At 40.0% G+C, this 26,246-nt stretch overlaps 1 protein-coding gene across 1 annotated transcript; it reads left to right on the forward strand.

The window, feature by feature from the left end:
- The first annotated feature begins 234 nt into the window (after positions 1–234).
- LOC121870202 lies at positions 235–24,707 on the forward strand. The gene is made up of 11 exons (XM_042371973.1): positions 235–441; positions 1,647–2,900; positions 6,303–6,437; positions 7,746–7,852; positions 9,296–9,439; positions 11,497–11,617; positions 20,366–21,499; positions 22,836–22,967; positions 23,395–23,501; positions 23,735–23,878; positions 24,136–24,707. Exons 2-11 carry the CDS (start codon positions 1,779–1,781, stop codon positions 24,248–24,250), a joined length of 3,261 nt encoding a protein of 1,086 aa, XP_042227907.1. The 5' UTR covers positions 235–441; positions 1,647–1,778; the 3' UTR covers positions 24,251–24,707.
- The last annotated feature ends 1,539 nt before the right edge of the window (positions 24,708–26,246 follow it).

A 26,246-nucleotide genomic window follows, 5' to 3' on the forward strand; every position in this document is an offset into this window, starting at 1 on the left:
TATATGGCACCTGCTCTGGGTCTGTACAGGAACCAACTAGTGAATTTCCCTCAATTAAACAGCATAAGTCTAGAGTATTTAATGTACTTAACACGATACCACATTTAAAAATATAAAAATGGAACTTGTTAAAAAATTATATGTTTATATGTAAAATTGAGTGTATCAACAGTAAGTGTATGTTTGTAGGGTAGATCTCGGTTGGTGATGTGCGATAGTGGGTACAAACGCTCGCACTCACAGTAAGGAGTGACCAATGGAGGTGGTATCCCGTAGGGGCAGTAGAGCCACCCATAATAGTTGCCTGTTGTTTCCGCTGACTGCGGAGTGTTCTGGGCATTGACTGTTCGTGTTTACCATTGGGTTACCGCCGACCTCAAACACAAACAGCGTTGGATTATACAATTAATTCATCCTAAGAAGCCAGACGTCCAGAAAATTGTGAGTGCAAATTTTTCAGTGAGAATTGTAAACTCTAGGAACAATCTGACAGTGAGTGTTGTGACGGCAGTGTGGTACCGAGTGCGGGCTCTTTCAAAACCAGATTTGACCAACACTGGCGCTGATACAGATACTTTCAGGAGTCAGTATATGCCCAGTACTTGCCAACATTGCGTAACAGACGTGACCGACCTCCCAATCGGCTAACGAGTCAATCAGTGGCGAAGAGGATATAGGTAAAAGCATTATATTGTGTTATCGAGATAAAGTTTGTCTTTTGATATTATTAAATGCTGTCACGCGTTAAGTCAAGACCCGCCTTACTCCCTCCCAACACTCATCTCCAGCCTGTTGTGTCGCTGTGTTTAGTGTGATAGAAAATAACTTGTGTTTAGTATGATAGAAAGTAACGTGTTTAGTATGATAGAAAGTAACACTGTGTTTAGTATGATGGAAAGTAACATGTGTTTAGTATGATGGAAAGTAACACTGTGTTTAGTATGATAGACAGTAACATGTGTTTAGTATGATGGAAAGTAACACTGTGTTTAGTATGATGGAAAGTAACACTGTGTTTAGTATGATGGAAAGTAACATGTGTTTAGTATGATGGAAAGTAACATGTGTTTAGTATGATGGAAAGTAACACTGTGTTTAGTATGATAGACAGTAACATGTGTTTAGTATGATGGAAAGTAACACTGTGTTTAGTATGATGGAAAGTAACACTGTGTTTAGTATGATGGAAAGTAACATGTGTTTAGTATGATGGAAAATAACACTGTGTTTAGTATGATGGAAAGTAACATGTGTTTAGTATGATGGAAAGTAACACTGTGTTTAGTATGATGGAAAGTAACACTGTGTTTAGTATGATGGAAAGTAACATGTGTTTAGTATGATGGAAAGTAACACTGTGTTTAGTATGATAGACAGTAATAGGTTTTGATGATTATGATCAATATGTGAATCGCAAAATTGAACCAATGAAAAGTTGGGAAAGTTGTTCCACCGTTCTTTACACCAACTCTCCCAATTTGTTTTATGATTCAGCGTCAAGAAAATGATCAGTAAAGTGTGACGTATTTCGAAGTTCACTGGTGTGTTGTCATTTGCCCGGCTGCAATTTTAAGATGTGTGTAATCAGGATATCTAAATTATTTACATAATCCCATTCTAAAGTGTAATATTTCTATTTCAAACAGAATGAAGTAAAATTGATTTTGTGCAACGGACTGGCTAAATATCATTGTATCAGAAGCTATATAGACCATGAGATGACTTTTGAGGCAACATTATAAACAGTGTACTGAACATTAATAGGAAATAATTGAACAATGAGTGTTATGGGGGTACTGTCGTGGTTGGTAGGGAGGGTGGCGAGCTACACCTGGATTCTGCTGGCCACCGTTCTCTTTCTGTACATAGCCTCATGGGTTCAGCACCGCCGCCATCAGCACTCTATTTTCTCACGGCTTGGCATCCCACATGTGCCTCCGCATCTCATCTACGGCAGCAATCACATCCTGCGAGCGCCTGGGGCTCTTGCCACTGACGTTATAGGTCAGTGGATACAACAGTACGGCAAAGTCTTCGGCTACTACGTCGGCTGGAAGCCCACGCTGGTTGTGGCGGATATGGACCTCGTCAAACAAGTACTCATAAAAGATTTTCACAACTTTACTAATCGCCCCAAGTTGGTGTTGGATGTCCAGCCCGTCGTTGACACAGTTGTAGGGCTTCGGGACCAACGATGGAAGGATGTTCGCTCCGTCCTCGCTCCTACGTTCTCCATGATGAAGATGAAGCTTATGGCTGGCATCATGAATCATAAAATCGATCAACTGTTGGCCATTGTCACAGAGAAGAACGCAAGGAAGGAGTCGGTGGAGTGGTTCACCACCTACCAGGGGATGACACTGGACGTGATCAGCGAGTGTGCTCTGGCCATGAAAACCAACTGCCAACTTAAACAAAACAAAGATGAGTTCTTCGTAGCAGTCAAAGAATTCTTGAAGAACGCCCTTAACCCGGCTGTCCTCCTTGCTCTGTATTTCCCAGGATTTGCTACGTTTTTAAGCTTCGTAAGTAACAAGTTTTCTCTTTCTGGGAGGATGACACAAATGATTGTCAACCACCTCAAGACTGTCATCGCCATCCGTCGCAAGGACTTAAGCAACAAATACGTGGACGTGTTGCAACTAATGCTGGAGACTGCCGAGTCTCGTCAAAACAACCCAGGCGACAGTGCAGCCACCGATGTGACCACCACTGCAACAGACAAGGAAAGACCGCGACACATCCTACTTACTGACAAAGAGATTATTGCCAATGCTTGGGTTTTCATGCTGGGCGGCTTTGAGACGACAGCTAATGCTCTCACGTACGCCACCTACCTTCTGGCAACTCACCCACAGGTGCAGGAGCGACTCTATCAGGAACTGTGCACTGTATCCCAGGTAAGTGGATGACCCACATGTAGTCACCCAAAAAAGTCCTGTCGCGAACCATGAACCCCGAGATTCAGAGTCTTGAATCCGAAGCATTTATGGACAGAATAGTGTATCAGTGTCTACTGCTTCGGGTTCACGAGTCTGAATCGTGGTTCGCGACAGGACTCTGTTTGGGTGACTGTACTTCATGTTTAGGTAGGTGAGCGTAAAGTTCTTGATTAAAAAACTGAGACGACGAAAGGCGAGCCTTGGTCCCTCTCCTCCACTAAGTAGTCTTAGTGTTATGTTAAGATTTTCTAGTACTTCATCATTCAGATATACTGAACAGGATTATGCATTATGGGAAAACACTGGGTCTCATTATGTCTGGCAGCCCGTTAGGACCAGTGCGGGTACAGCACACTGAATAGTAAGCCTTGGTACACAAGGAGAAAATGTGGCTGACATTGCACTTGACCACCTTCACCTTCCCAACAGTATGGTGAGGTACTCATTCAAATCATGGTTGCCTTTGGCGCCCGGGCGCTAACCAGCAACCCTTAGGACAGGAGGGAAATGCCGTATCCACTCGGCCTCCACATCATTATTATGATAGGCTCAAAAGCCGAAAAACAACCACAACGCATTGTGGACGTTTTAAAATAAAAGAGAAATTTTGCGTCTTGAGTTTTACCCAAACCTGCTGTAATGTAACCTAACATAACCTAATCAAAGCAAATCTAACCTGACCTAACCTAATATAATCTAACCAAACTAAATCTAACCCAACCCAAGCTAACCTGAATAAATCTATTTTAACCTAACTTATAGCGAAATTTTGCCATCTGGTTATTTTCCAGACAACCACAACGAGTTGTAGTCGTTTTTCGTTCTTTGAGCCTACCAAATATATATATATATATATATATATATATATATATATATATATATATATATATATATATATATATATTTGCAAGCAAGTGTAATTACTAATGAAGTATTCACGCTTAAAGTTGTTGACATGCAGTAATAACATTGTAATGTCAACGTTAACGTGAAGAAATATCTCATTATTTTCAAGTGTTAATTTGATTATAAACCACAGCTATTGAAGTACAGTAATTCATCATAACTTCAACATTGGTAAGTATGTGGATTTTCCAATTACGTCACAATGCGGAAATTAATTCTTTGTGGAACACGTGTTTACAATCCACGTAGTGAGCTCTACCACTGTAAGTGGTTTGTTGCTTAATACATAAGCATCAGGTGTGCAGTAGTGAACAACGACTTTGGCTAATTTCGTAACCAAGGAACGTCGTGCTGCAGTCAATATTTTCAACTGTAACTCCACTAATTTCATTCTAACATGAGTTTGGTACTGAAGTTTACAAAAAAAAAAGAGAAAATTATTCACAAAGTTGAAGATTTATAGATTAAGAATGAAAATAAATGTTAGATTGTTCATCATATGATAAAACTTAAAGTACTGTGCCAACATTGTAACCTTTCTATGCCAAGGCATGACAAAGAAGTTTATATTTAGACATATCCTCTCTACATAAGAACATAAGAATGAAGGAAAACGTCTGCATCGGGCTTATTAGCCCATAATAGTAGGCAATTCTGTTAACACCTCGAGATGACTGGGAGGGGCCATACACTTGGGCCTTCTTACTTTAATCGAGAATTGTTAAATGCTGAAATGTTTAATAAATATCTATATATTTTTTTAGTATATAAGTGCATGCATATAATAACGTGGCTGTAGGCCTAGTGGTCGCTTATCTGGGACTGTCAACAGCAAACTACAGTACTTATCCTTTAGACGGTACTTTTTACAGCGCTTAATCAGTTGAAGTATTTACCAAGTTAAGACTTGTGCTTCGTCACCTACTTGTTGCTAACGCAGCACATTACATCCAACGTGACATTGCAAGATAATGATGTTAATACCGTCCCGAGGAAAAAATATAAAAATTACAACCTAAATCTTAATATTTCTGAAAGTGATTGATTTTATAAAAGCTTCTTTTATAAGTAATTGTTTTAGTAAGACCTTGGAATGAAAATATGCAGCAGAAGGAAACCCGAAAATCATGTCCGTCAGTTCCTGCTTTAGTCTGAGTTGAAACCATTATACAGTATTTTGGGACTTCATGGCATAATGTAGAGGGAAAAAATAGTTTGTATACTCAAGTAAATTGTTCGGATTGAGAGTACAGAATATTTACTGGTGTCTTGATAAAAAAATCAAAACGCAGGCAATTTAAAAAAATAACATGTATACCGAGTATGAAAATTATTCTCGAAAACAAGTGAACCACGAACTAAGTTAAGAAAAAACTCAAGGACAGGAAGATTCTCTCTTAGACGATCATATGTTTATGCTATTCAACGTAACGTAACCTAACTTTACCTGACCTGACCTGACCTAACCTGACCTGACCTGACCTAACTTAACTTAACTTAACTTAACCTGATCATGTAAAAATTATAAAAAAAAAAGCATAAAATAGACGATCACCCAATTGGATGAAACCGACAGGTCTCGTGGACTCAACAAGACGCTAAAGGCTCCACTCTGCTTTACTTCTTATATTTTTATCTTAACAGCATTGAATCGAGTGCTTAGTGATAACAGTTTGTTGCTCTCTTGGTGAGTTCCATGCCAGCAGGTTAATTTGGTAATCAACTTGTCTTTTACCAGCGCAGCGAAGTTTTTATCACTATAGTAACCTTTGGCGTACAGTAAAGGTACTTATTTGGTGACTTGAAAGTTGGAATAATAATCTGCGCTGTGACGGCATTGACGCAGGTTCGATCCTTACCACATAGTTAATTATCCGATATAGAACACTCATTCACATTCACGAGTTTCTAGCTATCAAATGGAATTTCATTATTGAGCAACCGTGTTAACTTAGGGGAAAAGGTGTTTATTTACATAAGCGCATTTTTCCCAAATAGGCCTACTGTACGATGTGGGTTGGTGACCTGTGCCCAGGTGGGCCATTTTCATCAGACGAAGGGATAGACCATTTGATGTTGCAGTAGCAATGTTTGAATGGACGAAATGATAAATAGAATTGTTTGGTTGAGAGGGAATGTCCACGGCAAACCTCACTGATAACACTAAACAATGACACAACCCCATGTGGTCTCGTATTGGCATAACAATCATTCTTTCCTCCTCCCACTCTTTGATAAAACACTGTAATTGATAGACTAAATTTGTTTGTATGAGTAATAAATGGGTTTGAGTTTTGAGAAATTAGTGAAGAGTCAGGAATCACAAGATGAATTAATAAGTTTAAGTTGTACACTATATTGTAATTAACATGGGGAAATTCCATACCAAAATATCTGGGACCAAACATTCTGAACTTGAAATTAAGACATCACTAATACTATTTATATCTTCAGAAGGAAGATGGTGGTCCTCTGACATATGAAGAGGTGAGGCAACTCAAGTACTTGGATCAAGTACTCAGTGAATCGCTCAGGCTCTACCCACCTGTCGTTACCTTTACAGTCAGAGAGAGTGCAGAAGACTTTATGGTGAGTACCTCTAGGTACATTCAGTATACTGTATATTTTTTTGTTCTCACGACTTTTCAATTTACTAGCCAGCCAACTGGGTGGTCTATTCTCTGTGTGCAGTTACACACACATAATTATAAGACATTTCTCTTCTATGATATTTCCACCGGAAATGAAGGATAGCCGAAACATTAAATTTTTAACTTTATTACTTTCACTCGGTCACAAGTGTCGCCATGATTTGTTTACTTACGGCGGAAATGGTCTGACCCCCTGCTCACGCATCCTCCAGGCCTCCGACGGGGGTCCAGGGTTAGGTTAGGGCAAACTTTTTCGGAGTGAGAGTTGTGAACTCTTAGAACAATCTACCAGAAAGTGATGTGACCAACACTGGAGCAGGTTCAGGTACATTCAGGAGCCGGTGCATGCCCAGTACTTGCCAACAGTGCGTAACAGACGTGACCGATCGCCCAAGCGGCTAACGAGCCGATCAGTGGTGAAGAGGATAAAAGTAAGTAAAAGTAAAGTAAAATCCAACTTTTTCCGTTATGATTGTTTGTGGGGGGGAGGGGCATCTAAAAAACACCTAATATCCGGTGGAAATGAATCTCAATTTTTTTTCGAAACTCATCAAAATGCATTGGAAAAACCTAGTTTCATTACCTTCAATTATGTTCAATAGTTGTTAAAATGAGTACAAAAATTAATATTAAACTTTTAAAATTATTGAATAGTATAAACTTCTTGATATTTGCTAAAATGGTAAGGAATTTAAACCCTAGAACTGATTACTGTATAGGCGGACTAATACTACAGCTGGTGGACCGCCAAATGCAAGCGAAATCATGTTCAGGTTGGCTAGTAAGAAACCCGTTAATCGAGGGACTGATCGTTAACCGAAGTTAAGAATCTTATGGAAGGTAACTCGTTAACCGAAATCTCGTTAACCGAGGTGCTCGTTAACCGAGGGACCACTGTAGCGAGGGATACCTGTACATTACCTTAATTCTTTAATACAAGCTGCTGTACAGTACTTGCAAATTCAACACACAATAGCGTCATTTTCATCCCACATATCTTTGCATAATGTATTATTCTTCGACTTTTGTGTGTGACCAGATTCATATCATGAGTGCCAATAATTAGTTCCACAAAACTAGTGTATTTAAATGCATTATGATGCTAATGTATGCAGATTTTCCAGGTTTTCTTTATGAAAAGTATATACTGTATAGTACTGTATTATACAGTACTGTAGCAAGAACTAACAAAATGGCCACACACATTTGCCATATGTTAATTGTAAGGATGCTCTTGTTTTGACAGTTGGGCAACACATTGGTTTCAAAGGACATGAACGTCTTAATACCCATCTGGCAGCTCCACCGTGACCCTGAACAGTGGACAGACCCGGACACCTTTGACCCAGAGAGGTAAGGTTAAACAAACTACAGTAAGGTACAGTACATTATTAAAACTATGTACTATACATTATTGTATTTGGCAATTCACGAGTTGTAAATCAAAATTTTCAATGATGATGAACAGAAATTACAGTTGAAATTAAAAATGCGAGTAGGAGTATCAGACCTGAGGTTTGAAGATGGTAGTTAAGCAGATTCTGACCAGGATAAAGCTGAGGCATTGAACAGCTTCTTTTCCTCGGTGTTCACAAGAAAGGATGCAATTAACCTTCCTGCGTTTGAGGACAGATGGTTCGACACAGCACTGACCCACATTGTGTTCACAGAAGAGGGTATTAGAAATATACTGTCAAAGCTAAAGGTCCATAAGAGTCCCGGCCCTGACATGGTGCATCCTAGAGTGCTAAGAGAGTTGTGCAACGAGCTTGCCCAACCCCTGAAGATCCTGTTTTGTAAATGCCTGGATGAACAAAAGGTCCCCAGTGAATGGAAAGTGGCTTATGTGAGTCCTATCTTCAAGAAGGGCGATTGTCACTCCACGAGCAACTATAGACTGGTGAGCCTGACCAGCTGGGAATGCTGGTACTTCACTCCTGAGCAGTTGCTTCAAGTATATAAGGCATTCATTCGTCCTAACTTGGAGTACTGCTCTCATATCTGGGGTGGCTCTTCTTCTGTCCAACTGTTAGATAGGGTGGAATCAAAGGCATTTCGTCTTATTAACTCTCCTCCTTTAGTTGATAATCTTTCTTCCCTTTCTCTTTGCTGCGATGTTGCTTCACTGTCTCTCTTTTACAGGTACTTTAACAGGCAATGTTCGGTGGATTTGGCATCCTGTGTACTGCCAGCAAGGCCGTAAGCTCATAACACTCGTCTTGTCCGCGGTGCTCACCGTTTCCCTGTGGATGTTGGTCACACTAGAATAACCCGTTATAGTACATCCTTCTTTCCTCACACAGCCAAACTGTGGAATGCTCTGCCTTCTTTTGTGTTTCCTCATACTCATACAATCTGTTTCACTTCAAAAGGCTGGTTTTCCGGCATTTTCATGGTATAGATTAATATACGGTACTGTACTGTAATCTTTTTCTTTTCTATTTTTAATTTCATTTTACTCTTGTGGGCCCCGTTGTGGGTCGATAACCTGTGCCCGGGCGCGCTATTCCCCGCAAAAAAAAAAAATGGTAGTTTCAAGGCAGGAGGCAGGTGTTGGGTAATAAAAGGCAAAAATGCTGGGTTCATTAGTTCATGGATGTGTATTGAAAAAATGTATGACCATCAATTGACAAACAGAGGATGCAACATTTTATTAATTACCTTTTTTTTTACCAGTTTGTTAAACTATTTTGATAGCCATTTTCAAATACAGTACTGTACAGTCTGCTTTTGGTTGTGAATAAATATTGGTAGAAAGCTGTTTTCTTGTTCCTAACTACATCATGATGCCCACAGATTTTCTCCAGATGCCAAAGCAGGAGAATCACGTCACCCTATGGCCTACTTACCATTCGGTGCAGGTCCCAGGAATTGTCCTGGCATGAGGTTTGCACAGCTGGAGGCTAAACTAACACTCGCCAGGATAGTCAAAATCTTTAGGTATGTTGTCTGATACAGTAGTTTCCTTACTGTAATTTACCATGTTATGACTTGCTAATAAAACACACAGGTATCCATTAATTATCTCAATACAGTATACCTGTATACATATATTGTTCCCTCCACTTGTTCTACCACTCATGCGAGAATAAAATTACCTTTTAACTTTCTAGTTCTTGAATTAATAACACGGGTCTTGGCTTGTTGTGGATACAAGTATCTCCCCTGGTCTGTGTTTGCTGTGAAGTGAAATTTTGTTTTGCCCTTTTATTCTTCTTAGGTTGTTAAAATTCTTAAACATCTCAGTCTTGTCACTATATAAGTCTTCTGTCTGTCAACTTGGGGATGTTAAGTACTAGTTGGAAATGTTCTTCATAAGGCAGACCCCTAAGAGAAGACCAGGCTAGTGGCACACCACTGTACACTTTTAAGGACCTTCTTTTCTAATTTCAGTTAAGGCGACCACTATTTTCCAGGTAGGGGTGTACAAATGTTCTGTACTGGGACATGAAACTTTGCTTGTCCATGTGGCAAAAGGTCCTATTACATATTGTCTGTATTTGCCATTCAAACTTCAGCCCTGTAAATATCAGAATGCTCTGATTATATATTTTCTCTGATAGTCTCAGGCCAAATGGTGTATACTTTCACTTAGCCCTATTGAAAGAGAATTCACTGGGTAAACCAAGCCTTCGTTCTCTTCATGTATTCCTGAAGTTCTCGTAGGTTTTTATATTTATGCATAATAAAGTGGAAAGTGTGAATGAAGATGGATGTCTTCATAAGGAATCAACTTAATGAGTGATGTGAATACAGTAGATGTAATATATTCACACTCCATGTTTTCTCCCCTCTAAATTCACATTCTACCAATCTCTCCATTCCCATTCATTCCTTACTCGCCATATTTATAAAAATTCCATCACCTCCCCATTAGCCACTTTCACATTTATCACTACCTCTCTCACAGAAGTTTTTCATTCAGTTATTCAAGTCTTCCCCAAATCTCTCTTGTTTCTCAGTCCCTGTCATGTAAACACTAACAAGAACCCATCTTTCATTCCTCCATTTTATTCTGAGTGTTCCTCCTTATATTCCATCACAATACACTGAATCGCTCAACAGTCCAACCACACATGCTTTTACTCTTACCTTTTCAGACACTCCTAGCCAATACTAGGCATATACAGTCAACCCTCACTTTACGCGGTTAATTCAACCCACAGGGTACCGCAGAAAGTGAGAAATGCGTAAAGTGAACAACATAACATATGGGATTAATTGAAATAGAGACCGGGCCGACCCCCAAACTCCACTTTTTCAGACACAATACCGACGTTGTAGTAAAAAAACTTCTTAATTTTATGGTGGTATACACACACAATTAATAATTAAGAGAAATATCAATAATATTAGGTTTTTTAACACTTACATTAGTAGAAAAGATGGCTGGGCACACGGGGATGGGGGGTTGGTTCCGAGGCAGAGGGCAGATTATTGGCCCTCACCTGTATCACTTGTATCAATTGTATCACTATCCACCACAGAGGCTTGCAGGGCCTCTTTGTCAAACCCCTCAAAGTCCATATAAGTACATATCCTCACTATAATTATCACTATCACTGACTTGGGCCGGCTGTGGTGGGTAGCGGGTGAAGAACTCGGTAATGTTTTGATGACTGGGCGACCTTGTGCGCACCCTGCTCACGCCGCTTACACAACATGGCGGATGGCGGGAGGTTTGGGTCAAAAAATGGCGCGGCTTGCCAGCCGCTCTCCGCATAAAGGGGTACACGCACCGCGGAATGTGAGCATTCCGGTTTCGGCAGGGTACCGCGTAAACGTGGAAACGCGGAATGTGGGACCGAGTAAAGCGAGGGTTGACTGTACAGTGTTGATCAAGCCTGGTCTTGAATGAGTTCACACTTGATGCAAATATCAGTGCCCTGCCTATGATAGGTGGCTTACAGTAATCAACTTTCCATCTATTCATTCATTACTATTTTCTTTGCAACCATGTTATTGCTAGACTTTCTATCATGTCTTTTTCCCCTCAGGTTGGAGGTGTGTGAGGATACCCCTACATCACTTACTTTCAAGATCTGCACTGTGACCATCAACCCAGACTGCAAGGTGTACATCAAGGCTGTGCCAAGGGAGTCCACACCCACGTTATTCTGATATATTTTTGTTCGTATACTGTACTCGACTTAATGAACCAAAAGGATTGTTATTACGATCTGGATGTTCCTCTTTCCCATTCTTCCAAGAACAAATCCTGCATAGGTATCTATATACAGTACACTCGAACCTTGCTAATTTACGGCCGTTTGAATTACCCATAGTACTGAATACGAATTAACCAAATGTATTTATTTAATGTTTCTTAGCTAACATGTTGCAACTGCAGGAGAACCTAGCTGATACATTAATAGAAAGCTTATGGACTCTATGTACTATAGTGGGGCTTAGGTAAAGTGAGCAATTCACCCTAGCCAAAGTTGGAGCTATCAGTGTTCAATATTGCATGGCATATTATTACAGATAACACTTATAAAAATACATGCACATTCATTCTCTTTGCAAGAAGCAGATGAAGATAAGTGAATACTGTACTGTGCTTTAAGCCAGTACAGTAGTTCATTCATCTGAATCTGTTTCCCTATTACTGTAGCATGTTAAAATAAATGTATGTGTAAAGCAGATGAAAGTGATAAAGCGCCTGGCATAGTTTGAAAATCTAGAAAACACGCGCAGACATTCTTAGACTAATGGTAATATTGAGTGCAGTAAGATCCTGGACTGAGTAACTGTAGATCAAGATGACATAGCCCAGACAGGCTTGCAAGCATATCTTTCTAGTTTATTTTTTATATAATCTGAATCACATATTCACCTCTAACAAGTAATCTAGCTAAAAAATCAGAAAATTATTTAATATACTGTACAGGTGTATTATTTCTTAACATTATATAATAAGTCAACAACACATTTTTCTTACTTTCACAATGTCAAGTACAAAAATTTTGGGGAAATTTATTCACCTTCACAACTCTCTTTAAGGGACCACAAGTTTCTGAACACAATGCTCATGGATTCCATAGGCAGTAAACTTTAAGCATTTAACAAAGGGAACGTTTTTACACTGAATAATAGGATGGTAAAACTCCCATAATTCAAAACAATAGGGGCTGTAGCCCTTACGAATTACTGTATGAGATTTTCCAAAATATGAGGGACACCTTCTCCTGGGGGGGAAAACAAAACACTGGGCAATGACAGAAAAATAAGTGGAAAAAGTTTGCACAGCTGACTGTAGATGTGCACTTCACAAATGACCAACTAAAGTGGGCAATCACATTCCACGGTGATGTGTGCATCATATACAGTATATTCATAAATATATCTCATAATCCAAAATTATACCCAATATTACAAAAATTTTGATTTTTTTGTAATTTTTTTAAATGTCTCCCATATTTCTAATTTTACCAAATACAGTACAGTATTATGAAATTTGTAATACAGTACTTGTATATATTTTGTAACAGAAAAACATTGAGGGGTACAAATTACCTGGGTTTTTACTGTGATGTATAATAATATTATCGTAAGGTTCCATGTTTTGTAAAATACAATTTTTTGGGGGGGGAGAACCCCAAAAATGTAGTAGACTGAATTACAGTACTGTAATTGTAAGATACATACATTATAACATTTGTATTTTGGTAACATTAAAGCTACGATTGTTGATGATGGGCAATTTCCCTTTATGTGTTAGCATTTGTTCAAATTGTTGTTGCATTTGATATTAATGAAACCTTACTTTTAAAATATATTTTCTTAACATATCATACAAATCTTACATGTGATTGATGTTAACATCAGTGGTGTTTACTATTTTTGCTTTTATCCTCTTTGCCATAGATCAGCTGGCTAGCCCCTCAGGTGGTCGGTCACATCTCTGTTACACACTGTTGGCAAGTACTGAACTGGGTATGCACTGGTTCCAAAATGGTCAAGTCTGGTTTTGAATGAGCTTACATTGGATGCCATCACAACACACACAATTTTTTTTCACATAACCTACAACTAGTGCATGTGAAGTTATGCCAACACTAATAATATTTATGTAGGGTATACATCTAAACTTTTGTAAGATATTGGAGAAACTGTAATGACATATCACTAGAAATGAAGTAGATTTAATTTTAACAAAAGCACCAAGATTTGTTTTGATTGTAGATAGGTATACGAAAGTGATAATTAAGTAATCTCCCCATTAGCTGGAGTCTCCAGTCCCGGGAACTCTCCAATAACTGGAATAAATTTTGAAATTTCTGGGAAATTCATGGGAAAATCTTTGTTCCGAGCCTGGGAAATTTTTTTGCGGGAGTTCTGAGTGATTGCATCACGCTCCTACGGTCCGCAGATGGGTGGGCTAGCTTCTTGGGTAACTTCGGCTCACATGCTTAGTTCACACACTGCTGCCATTGTACAAGGTTATTCCGTCACTCGCTACTGTTTATGCATAAAATTTGTGTTGTGCAGTACTGTACATTTCTGTACCAGGACACAATCAGCCAAGAATACAGTGTTAAAATGTAAAAAGTTATCACTGTTATGTATACAGGGTACTGTACTGTACATTCAGTGCCTGTAAGTGTGAAAGTACTGTACATATGAGAGTGGACAATGTATTCTTACTGTTTGTGTACAGTGCATGTACAATCTCTCTGTCATGGTGGGAGAGGAGAGTGACAGTAACACCTGCTACAGTAGATGGTACAGGACAAAGGCAGGCCATCCTGTATCATCATATCACCATTTGGCCTGCCTGCATCACAAGCTCAAGATGACAGCATCTGCTGGTGAGTACATTAGTGTACAGTATACACTATATATTTTTTTTTTTTACACTGTACTGTATTGTATGCTTATACGGTAGTTATGTTTGCAAAAATAAATACAGCTCTGTGTCTGTTTGTGTGAGATATGTAATTTACTCTCAGAAAATTTGATACAGACAGGTATTTGAGGAATTTTTAACAATTTGGTAATTGTTTTTTGTCCCCATCAGGGGTCACAGCTCAAGGTTGAAGAAGCCTCAAGTCCAGAAAACTGTGAGGGTAAACTTTTTTGTAGTGAGAATTGTGAACTCCTGGAACAACCTGCCTGAGAGTGTTGTGACGACACCGAGTGTGAGATCTTTCAAGACCAGACTTGACCAGCACTGGAGCAGGTTCAGGTACATTCTGGAGCCAGTACATTCTAACAGTGTGTAACAGAGACGTGACCGACCGCCCAAGCGGCTAACGAGCCACTGATCGGCTCGTCTGTTACTTACTGTTGGCAAGTTGGTAAAGTCTGGTCTTAAATTAATTCACACTCAGTGTATCTGGTGTAGTGCTTCTTAACATACATGGCTGGTGTAGTGCTCCTTAACAGAGGAACGGAGTTCTGCCACATTATGTTGAGGAGCACTACACCTGCCACATGTTGAGGAGCACTACATCTGCCACATATGTTGAGGAGCACTACATCTGCCACATATGTTGAGGAGCACTACATCTGCCACATATGTTGAGGAGCACTACACCTGCCACATATGTTGAGCACTACATCTGCCACATATGTTGAGGAGCACTACACCTGCCACATAATTATGTTGAGGAGTACTACACCTGCCACATAATTATGTTGAGGAGTACTACACCTGCTACATATGTTGAGGAGCACTACACCTGTTACATATGTTAAAGAGCATTACACATACCACATCTGTTGAGAAGCACTACACTTGTCACTGTTAAGGATAGGTAGCACTACACATGCCACATGTTGAGGAACACTATACATGCCACATGTTGAGGAACACTACACATGCCATATGTTGAGGAACACTACACATGCCACATGTTGAGGAACACTACACATGCCATATGTTGAGGAACACTACACATGCCACATGTTGAGGAACACTACACATGCCACATGTTGAGAACACTACACATGCCATGTTGAGGAACACTACACATGCCACATGTTGAGGAACACTACACATGCCATATGTTGAGGAACACTACACATGCCACATGTTGAGGAACACTACACATGCCACATGTTGAGGAACACTACACATGCCATATGTTGAGAACACTACACATGCCACATGTTGAGGAACACTACACATGCCACATGTTGAGGAACACTACACATGCCATATGTTGAGGAACACTACACATGCCACATGTTGAGAACACTACACATGCCACATGTTGAGGAACACTACACACATATGTTGAGAACACTACACATGCCATGTTGAGGAACACTACACACACATGTTGCCACATGTTGAGAACACTACACACATGATGTTGAGGACTACACATACACACCACATGTTGAGGAACACTACACATGCCACATGTTGAGCCACATGTTGGAACACTACACATGCCACATGTTGAGAACACTACACATGCCACATGTTGAGGAACACTACACATGCCATATGTTGAGGAACACTACACATGCCACATGTTGAGGAACACTACACATGCCACATGTTGAGGAACACTACACATGCCACATGTTGAGGAACACTACACATGCCACATGTTGAGGAACACTACACATGCCACATGTTGAGGAACACTACACATGCCACATGTTGAGGAGCAGCCCTAAAGAGTCAGTGTTGCCTTCGACATAATCATCATCTTACAGTTAGATAAGTTTACAGGTAATCTATTGTTGATGCAAGCATAACCTTTTCCACTTTTATATACTATATAGATTGAGACTAGTGATAGACTGTATCTCCTTTTTCACATAAGATAAAGGAAATGGGGATTCCTTTGATGCAGGGACGGATCCGGGGTGGGGGGGGGGGGTTCCTGGGGTCCGGACCCCCCTTTTCACCAGAAAATTCCAATACTTTTTTAATGCAGTACAGTATTGTACTCAGGCATTTTTGTATAATAAAAAGTAATTACTATTGACTTCAGTATATAATATCTCCTAATATCAAGTGCACAGGGCTTCAAAATGGCCTTAAAATGCCCATGATATTGGTTACATTTCAAAAATATTTCTGGGGGCTCACAGTGGCCCCCAAAAAAATCCCAGCTTGGTGGGCTTACAGTGCTCGCCATGTTCCACAACTTCTCGGACCTCCCCCTTCTTTGATATTCCTGGATCCGTCCCTGTGATGTGTTGTTATTTTATTGCATAACTAGCACGTTCATATGCAAACATCATATGGGGCTGGTGGTGCCAAATACCATCTGCCAGGCAGTAAAAGAGCATGATTTTACCGCTGCCTTTGATGTTGACAAAAATTATCTCCCTACCCCCGAGTTCTCCCACCAGTTGTTAAGTTGGAAGCAGTACTGGGACTACTTCCTCAGGATACCTATTGGGCAGCTCTCTTCATGTGCACATATAGTAAAACCAGGCATGCAAGACCATTGCATTTCAAAGCATCTTTAGACATGCATATAGCTTGCAGAGTTCCATTTACATACTGTGAATGTGAGTGATCTGGACACATTTTGCTCCAGCTTCCCACCTTCAGTGTCAGCATGACAGAATGCAGACTTTCATGCCAAGTCTCAGCCACATCCACTGTGATAATAAGACTGATCATAACAAAGTTGTGACAATTTTTGCAAAGGTCCATACAAGATGAAAGTAAACGGATAGTTTCTTGGTGTACAGTAGATCAGCCAATGCAGAAGAAACTAACTTGTACGTGTAAAATTAGATAAATTATCACGCTGAATATATGGTATACGATGATCCTAGGGTGTATCATTTAGAATGAAACTACAAATTTTGCTGGATAGGCACCAACACCACTGTGAAAGGGTTCAACCAACCCCCTCCCCACCCCACCCCACCCTTCCACCGCAACGCCTAGATTGTTGCACAGAAGTCTGCCTCATACAGTTATGACCATCCTCTTGGAGAGTCCTGCTATAATATGGGCCAGCGCTATTACTCCCCGAAAAAAAAAGCCCACTCAATTGCTCAGGGAGGTCTAAAAGAAGGAAAACAATCACCAATGGAAAGCTAAGGGGCATCAGTAAACAGAGTAGAGATAGTATAGACATTATAAGCAGCAGTAAACCTCATTACTGAAGTCTGTGATTAAGCACTGTACGTGTCTTTATCGAATATCATTATGATACATATTATAAGATACACCACTTGCTACAGACAAGGGTGCTTGCTGTAGAGTCGAGATTGATACGTCATTCAGTACCGTCATCGACTTTATACACGGGCTCGCACTAACGTGGCGATAAACCAGTAATGCATTTTTTCCTCCATACTAGGTCATGACCAATGATTATCTGCAGACTCATTTTAGAATCTCTGGCAATACTACACACAATGACTAGATTGATTTAGTTAAATGTTAAAACCGATTTTTTTCCCACAAACGCTGGTTTCTGGATATGAACATTTTCTTGGACCTTCACCTGTGGTCAGGTGAACTGTATCTGAAGATGGGAGAAATATAGTGCGTGTTATGGAGAAACGTCTCCAATGGCCCTGAGCTCTGCCCCACCCATCACCTTTGATAGTACTATCGTTATCTGAGGGTGATGTGAGGAGTCCCTATCTCCTCCACAGCCCTCTTATTGCTTCATCTTTTCTTCCTCCCCCTGCTACTGCTGTTGCTATACTGCATCCAGAGTGCAACTGCTGATTCATCTGCTTCTACTGATACAGGTGCTGCTACTGCTGATGAGGTAATTTTTGTTGTTCTTATATGATAAAGATATTCCATACGTTGCAATTAGTTAATATTAATTTTTCTTTTGTCCTTCATTGATTGATAAAGGTGTGTCAGCAATATTTACATAAAGTAAGATGTGAGCTTGAATTTCGATTATGCCAAAGGACACCTCCACCTCATAGTTTCAAAATTAAATTCATATATTTTATTGTAATCCGCATGTAAAATAATTATGGAAACTATCACACCATTATTATTTTAATACCAATCACCGTTATCGTCATTATATAATCATCAGGTGCATCGTTTCCCTTATTTACATTATGATTCAAAATATAAAATCGCCCCTAGTCATTTTCGTTGTTATTAACTTACAAATGACGTGACAGCACCAAGTGTGAGCTCCTGAAAGTCGAGGCGTGAAAAACATTGGCACATGTTCAAGTACAGTTCGGCGCCCTTGCATGTCCAGTGTATAATAGTGCATAAAAGACAACTGACTGCTCGATCGGCTTGTGAGCTGACAAGAGGCAAAGCAGATAAGTAGACCATATTTTTCATCCTCAAGATGCTCTTAACACAAACGCGGGGAGTGACGAGACAAACCTTACTGGGAGTTTAACTTGAGACTGGCCAGTATAAATAAGTATGCCTAGTGTGCACCATTAGGTGCTTTACTTTTCATGTCAACAGCATATGTCTCTATTTAGTAATATGCTAATTATCCAGTGCAATTCTTACAAAAAATTGTAATCTCACACCCTTCAAATATATATTTTTTCTTTACTGCGACATTCGTTCGGCAACAGCCCAGCTTGCTGCCAGCTGTCAACTAATTCGGGACTTATGTTAAACGAGCTGAAATCACTGTGCAAAATTGGTGATGTAACAAGTGGTAATTTATTTCATTTTGATCCATTTTCTCCCTTATCCTTGCATTTTCTTTAGTTCTGTAATAAAACACGTCGTTGTTTGTTGAGGATTAATGAGCAATATCTCCTATTTTGTATTTCAAGAAAGTGAAATTACGTCCTTTCAGTAACAGAGGCATCCACCATAACACAAGTTTATGTAATGAGTGTATATGTAATATAGTGTATCGATGGCCGTGTTTATGTGTGTGAAGGAGGGCAGAAGATAAGGTACACGGTCAGCTCCTTACTGATATGTCACTAGGCAGTATGGCCGTAGGTGCAGTGGGTTCATGGACTAGGTTCGCATTAGGTCTTGCCTCAACAGTCTACCCTGCTTGGCTACCTTGTCCGCCCATTTTACACCACCTTTCCGAAAGGAGGAGGTAGTGTGCTGCCTCCAAGTGTATTGAAAGTTTGGTGCAAAGTGTGCTATATCCGCATTGCCCCTAACAGGTCGTTAGGCCTATATGGGACCCACTTGCAATGGCAAATTTGATTAACTTTGTTGTATATTAGATACATTTTACCTTTAATGGTAAGTTTATGATAGCTTATATTTTATTATTGTTTTAGACTACTTACAGAAAGACTAATATTCTTTATTTTTCAGTCATTATTTGTACTCTAAAATTATCCAATATTGCTGTGTGTATTCCTAGACAATGGTGCATTATTCTGTCAATAAATGCTTCGGATTCACGAGTCTGAATTGCGGGGTTTGTGGTTCAGGAGGATAGACGACAGCAGGACTTTTGTTGGTGACTACGTTCACTGACAATGTGACTATGGGGACTGTAGAAATAATAAATCTAAAAGTCAGTGTGAACACAAGTATCATAACATGTGAAGTGTTACCTGTTGAAAGTGGACTAGTTGACATCCTTCTGTTGATCAGGGTAGATGTCTGGGGAATGATTTGGTAAAGACTAGACACGGAATTACTGACAAAATATAGGGTTTCTAGTGTTTTTCCTTGTATCTTACGAATCTGCCCTTCATCTTCCGATTTGTTTTTTTATTTGTATAATCGAAAATAACAATAGTAAATTAATTTAATCTTGTCATCAGATATCCCGCCCCGTGGGAAGAGGAACTGGTGACCTGTGACGGGAATCTTTTTGCGTTATCGCCTCTAATAATCTGAAGACTCGTACCAAGATTTATGGAAGAAGAACAACAGTCTCAATATTAGGCATCCCTTGCGAGGCCTTTTCCTTATGGCCTTCCTAGAGAGTTAGTTGCCTGGTAGCACACTAAAAGTGGATAATGAGTATTGTAGGGGTGCTAGTGTGGGTGATAAGATGGCTGGTGAGCCACGCCTGGACTTTGCTGGCCGCCACCCTCCTGTTGTACATAGCTTCGTGGGTGAAGCAGCGTCGCCGTCAGCACTCCGTCTTCGCTAGGCTTGGTATCCCGTACGTGCAACCGCACATTATCTACGGCAGTAACCACGTCCTACGGGCGCCCGGAGCTCTCGCTACTGATCTCGTAGGCCAGTGGCTAAAGAAGTATGGCAAAGTTTTTGGCTTCTACGTTGGTTGGCAACCAAATTTGGTCGTGGCCGACTTGGACCTCGTCAAACAAATACTCGTGAAAGAGTTTCAAAACTTTTCCAACAGACCCACACTAGTGATTGACGCCCAACCAGTCGTAGATTGTCTCGTTGGCCTCAGAGACCAGCGATGGAAAGACGTTCGCTCTGTTCTCGCTCCTACATTTTCTGTGATGAAGATGAAGTTCATGGCTAGCATCATGAACGAGAAAGTCGATGAGCTGTTGTCAATTGTCGCTAAAAAGGTTGAACAAGACAAGCCAATAGAATGGCACACGACCTTCCAGGGGATGACGCTGGATGTGATCAGTCAGTGTGCACTTGCCCTTAAGACTCACTGTCAGCGTGACCAAGAAGGAGAGGATTTCTTTCTGGCAGTTCGTCAGTTCCTAAAGAATGCCGTCAACCCAGCCATTCTCCTAGCACTATACTTTAAGATGTTTGCCAAGTTCTTGAGCTTCGTAAGCAACAGGCTCGCCTACTCTGGTAGATTGACACAGATGATCATCAAACACCTAAAGGCTGTCATCGCCATCCGACGACAGTATACGGGAACAAAATACCTCGATGTCTTACAGCTGATGCTGGACGCTGCAGAGTCGCAGCCTGACCACTCAGGCGAGGAAACGGTTGAGGACTCCTCCAGCAATACGTCAAACACTTGGAAGGAAAATCGCCAGAAAAGGTTTCTGACTGACGAAGAGATTATCGCCAATGCCTGGGTCTTCCTGCTGGGTGGCTTCGAAACCACTGCCAACTCCGTGACCTACACGAGCTACCTACTGGGTACTCATCCAGAGGTGCAGGAACGCGTCTACCAGGAACTGTGTGACGTCTTGCAGGTGAGATTATTTATGTGATGTACTGAGTGTAGCGTAGTAGGCAAGACGAGTGGAGTTCAGTTTTGAATAATACCCGTTGTTAAGCAGGACGAAAGACAAAAATGTGTGGACACTATAGGGTGATGTGGAAATTTAGAGTGGAGAGATGTCAGGCGTTAGTTAAAAAGGAAAATTCCCTGTTTCCACCTTTCTCACCTAAAAGAACCTACCACACGATCCCAACTTTTATGCCAGAAGGCCGCAGATGACCAACAATATACATGAAAATAAACGTTACTCCTGAGTATTAATTCTTTACGCACTCCGGAAACAATTCTTTTTGGTAATTATCCAGGAAGATGACGATGTCCTTTTTATTCTGCTTTGAAACAGTGAAATCAAAAGCTATTTCATATCATGTTCAGGAAAATGGTGCCGACCCGAAAAGCTACGGAAAATTATCTTTAACTCTTTTTCTCTTTTATCCTCTTCACCACTGATCGGCTCTTTAGCCGCCTGGGCGATCGGTCACGTCTCTGATCACTTTTCCTTTTCTTTTATCCTCTTCACCAAATGATCGGGTCGTTAGCCGCTTGGGCGATCGGTCACGTCTCTGTTCCGCACTGTTAGCAAGTACTGGGCATGCACCGGCTCCTGAATGTACCTGAACCTGCTCCAGTGTTGGTCAAATCTGGTCTTGAAAGAGCTCACACTCGGTGCCGTCACAACACTTTCTGGTAGATTGTTCCAAGAGTTCACAACTCTCACTCCGAAAAAGTTTGCCCTCACAGTTTTTTGGACTTGCGGCTTCTTCAATCCTGAGCTGTGACCTTAACTATAGTCGACTGATCACTCATATTATTTCCTGAATAGCGGATGTAATATACAGTATATTACATCCGCTATTCAGGAAATAATATGAGTGATCAGTCGACTATAGTTAAGGTCACAGCTCAGGATTGAAGAAGCCTCAAGTCCAAAAAACTGTGAGGGCAAACTTCGTTAATAATGAAAGAGTAAGATGGATATTTGTGCAGTTTGTGAGAACATATGTATGATGAAGGTACGATGACCTGAAAGTGGGAGGCTAGCAAACTGTATGATGTTCATAACTTATAACGTGTTTGCCGACCATCTAAGGCTAATAATTATAAACCGTAGATGGTCAGCGACACACTGACTGAATATCATAAAAGGTTTTGACAGTCATATAGATATAGACTAACTGCTTTGTAGTAAAATACTTTAAGGAAGGAAAAGTGGATATTTCTTTAAAGAAACCAGCACAGAAAACATTTATTTCAGATAGGTACACATGAAAGCCAATATAAAGCGACAATATTCAATGTTTCTTTAGGATAGCCCTGAGGAGCTGAGCTACGAGCAGGTGCACAGCCTCAAGTACCTGGACCAGGTATTCTGTGAAGCCCTCAGGCTCTACCCTCCGGCTGTCAACTTCGTCAGCAGGGAGGCTGCTCAAGACATCCAGGTGAGTTTCCCCGCCGCCACCACTGAATTCGTAGGTGTGGCTGTACCATGACCAACGAAGCTCTTCTTGTGTTGCTAAGCCCTCGCTCCTGTGTTATTGACTTTTACGTAAAATGCCAAAAAGTGCATACAGCAAATTGGCATGTCAAACATTTAGTGAACATGAAGAGATTAGCGAAGAACGATAAAAGACAATTGTCAGTAGATGAAAAAGACATAAATCTTGTTATTTGTTTTGTCTCTGTTGAAGAGCCATCAGTTATAGCTGAAAGGAGAGATGGATTTAGTGAGCTCTGTGATTGCTTATGAACTAGCAAGAATATCAAGATATAATTATTTATTACTTGTATTGTTGTTGCCAATATTATTGATAATATTATTTATCTTATCACTATCAATAATACTGAATTATCATTCTCCCCGGTCAGCTGGGTGATCTGTTAATCCCTAAGAACATGAGTATCCAGATCCCTCTCTGGCACATCCACCGTGACCCTGAACACTGGCCTGACGCTGAGACTTTTGACCCAGAAAGGTGAGTGACAATCCCTGTTACTGCTGAGGTCACCACCACGATACTAGTGACGTTAAATATTTCTGAAAAAGTTAGGTAAACTCAGGTTACATTAGGTTAGGTTAGGTTAGAACAGACTTGGAAGGATTTGTTCTGGAAATGGGAAAGTATCGTCATTCACCATCATTTCGTCATCATATTCCTACTGTCATCATCACAAAATCATCATAACACCACAAGTCTCACTCTGACAGATTCTCGCCGGAAGCCAAGGCCTCTGTCAGTCGTCACCCAATGGCGTACCTCCCTTTCGGCGCTGGACCCAGGAACTGCCCCGGCATCAGGTTTGGCCAACTCGAGGCAAAACTCGCAGTGGCTAGAGTCATCAGGAGATACAAGTACGCTTACACTTTGTTTATGTCCTGTAGTAGTTAGTGTCCTGCTATAAGCTGTCCTGCAGTAATTACGTTGTATTCTGTTTTGTGAAAATTATCCTCTGGTCTGTCACAAGTTATTAATGTTTTTGTATTATTTACCTTGTATAAACTATCTTGTTATACCATAAGTTGCCCGGTAATTTTCACGTGTGGTCCTCCTTTTGTCTTTTTTATCCACCTTATTATTACTCTTATCTCACTGCCTCTTTCTGTCGCAGGTTGGTGGCTTACGGAGAGACGCCTATCCCCCTCACCTTCGAAATTCCCACCGTCACCCTCAACCCATCTAAGGGAGTGTACATGAAGGCTGTCCCCAGGATCAAATCAGAATAAAGATGGCAAGGGAGAGACAGAGAGAGAGAAAAAAAAAGAATGTATTACTTCAAACCCTGAAATATACAGTAGATGGAACAGAGAATAAAGTAAAACAATATTTTTTTTAAGCTGGGAAAACACATCTACCCTCCGTACACCACTACAGGAAGGCTGAACAAGATGCAATGAACCAACACTCCAAGAAGGCTGGACAAGACACCTTACCCATAGTACCATTAAGTAAAAATAGCCATTTCTCGGAGTGATTGCCACAAAGGAGAAATTTCTGCCGCACAGATAACATTAATCGCTGTATCTTAGGTATATGTAGTACTGTACAGTGTTTTGTGGGAACCTTCTCCAGGCAGGAAATAATAATCTTTTTTATACTTGTTTGATATATATTGCTTTATACTCGGTGTTACTGACAATATACATGTAAATTTTAGAACAAAATAAAATTATATGGACTTATTGTCAATTATCTTACAACTCCTAAACCAAATTATACTTTCTTAACCTGAATGATGTGAGGATTTATGATGGAATTATATGATGGTTGTCCTCTTCACTTCCATATATTTCTAACAGACGGAGTAGCTCAGGCGTAATTCCTCAACGGACTCCAACATCTCTATCAATAATTTCATACACAGTTTCACCCAGCCTCTCCCAACCATACTTTGATGCATTCCGTATCTAGTTTGCACGCACACGGGGGGGGGGGAGGATCAATGTCCATTGAACATATCACTCTTTGTAATTAAGTAAACATTTAGAAGGTTATAACAGTTTGTAACGAATTATAAAAAACATCTGTCAGTGGGTGATTCAGTAATTCAGTCCCAGAATTCCATATAAGACTACGTATAGGAACATCTGAAAATAGACGTCCGAACTTTCAGAATCCAACTCTTGGTCCTTGAGTTCATTGACCGTAGAATTATTGAGGTGGAATTCCACTTGAGTCACCTACAGTACAGCACCTCACAATTACAGTATTTAAGGAATGTCAAAATACTAATTGCAAACTATCTGATATATTGATATGTTCTCCTAATGTTTACAATGTATTTATATACAGTATAACTGTGGTAGAGTAATAAGTAACAAAAAAATAAATAAATTCCGGTTCTACTCTTATCGGCCAATCGATGAATTTGTGACGTGATGCGTCTCCCTAGCCTACAGTCTTACATTTATTGCTTCAGCAGTGTGCACTGACAGACTTCATAATATAGAAGAGTCCACTTGTATTGTTGATCTGCAATATTTACTGATGCCTATAGTAAACAACATTCAAGACTATATAATTTTTAAGACCGGTGTGGATTTCTCTTCTCATCAGTTTAAGCTCCAAACATTTTAACAGCTAAAAATTTCGAAAAACAAAACTTCTCAAATACTTCATAATAGTGTACACAAACCTATGTAAAAGAAACACAGCTGTGTCGGTATAGGGAAAAATAATGATATCTACAAGAACACATCTCTGCTGGTGAGCTGTTCAAGGCACTAATTAAAAAAATTGCAAGATCACCTAATTACATAATGATCGCCTTGGTTAAGGATTATCCGGCCATCCTAAAATATAAGACCCTTGTGTTTCGAGCAAGCGGTTTAAGGTACTATCATAAATTTTCTGTGTGGCCGGTCGCTATAGAAATGTTAGTGACTTTCGGAACCTAAAGCATACCTCATCATATTCCATTTTAACCTTTAGTGAAAGTACTGAGAAACGTGAGCTCGCACAGGTGCATGAAATTGCCAATAAGGCAGTAATATATATATATATATATATATATATATATATATATATATATATATATATATATATATATATATATATATATATATATATATATATATATATATATAAGTAAAGGAGTACACTGTCCATCGTTAATGTGATTGTCAAGATTGGTGTCAGGATAGTCTTTTTCTATTAATCGTGATTTCATGGAACTTCAAACTACTTCATCTTTTTGACTTAATATTATCTTAATTCAAACAT

Source organism: Homarus americanus, unplaced genomic scaffold (assembly GCF_018991925.1).
Source record: "Homarus americanus isolate GMGI-L3 unplaced genomic scaffold, GMGI_Hamer_2.0 scaffold32583, whole genome shotgun sequence".
Lineage (NCBI taxonomy): Eukaryota > Metazoa > Arthropoda > Malacostraca > Decapoda > Nephropidae > Homarus > Homarus americanus.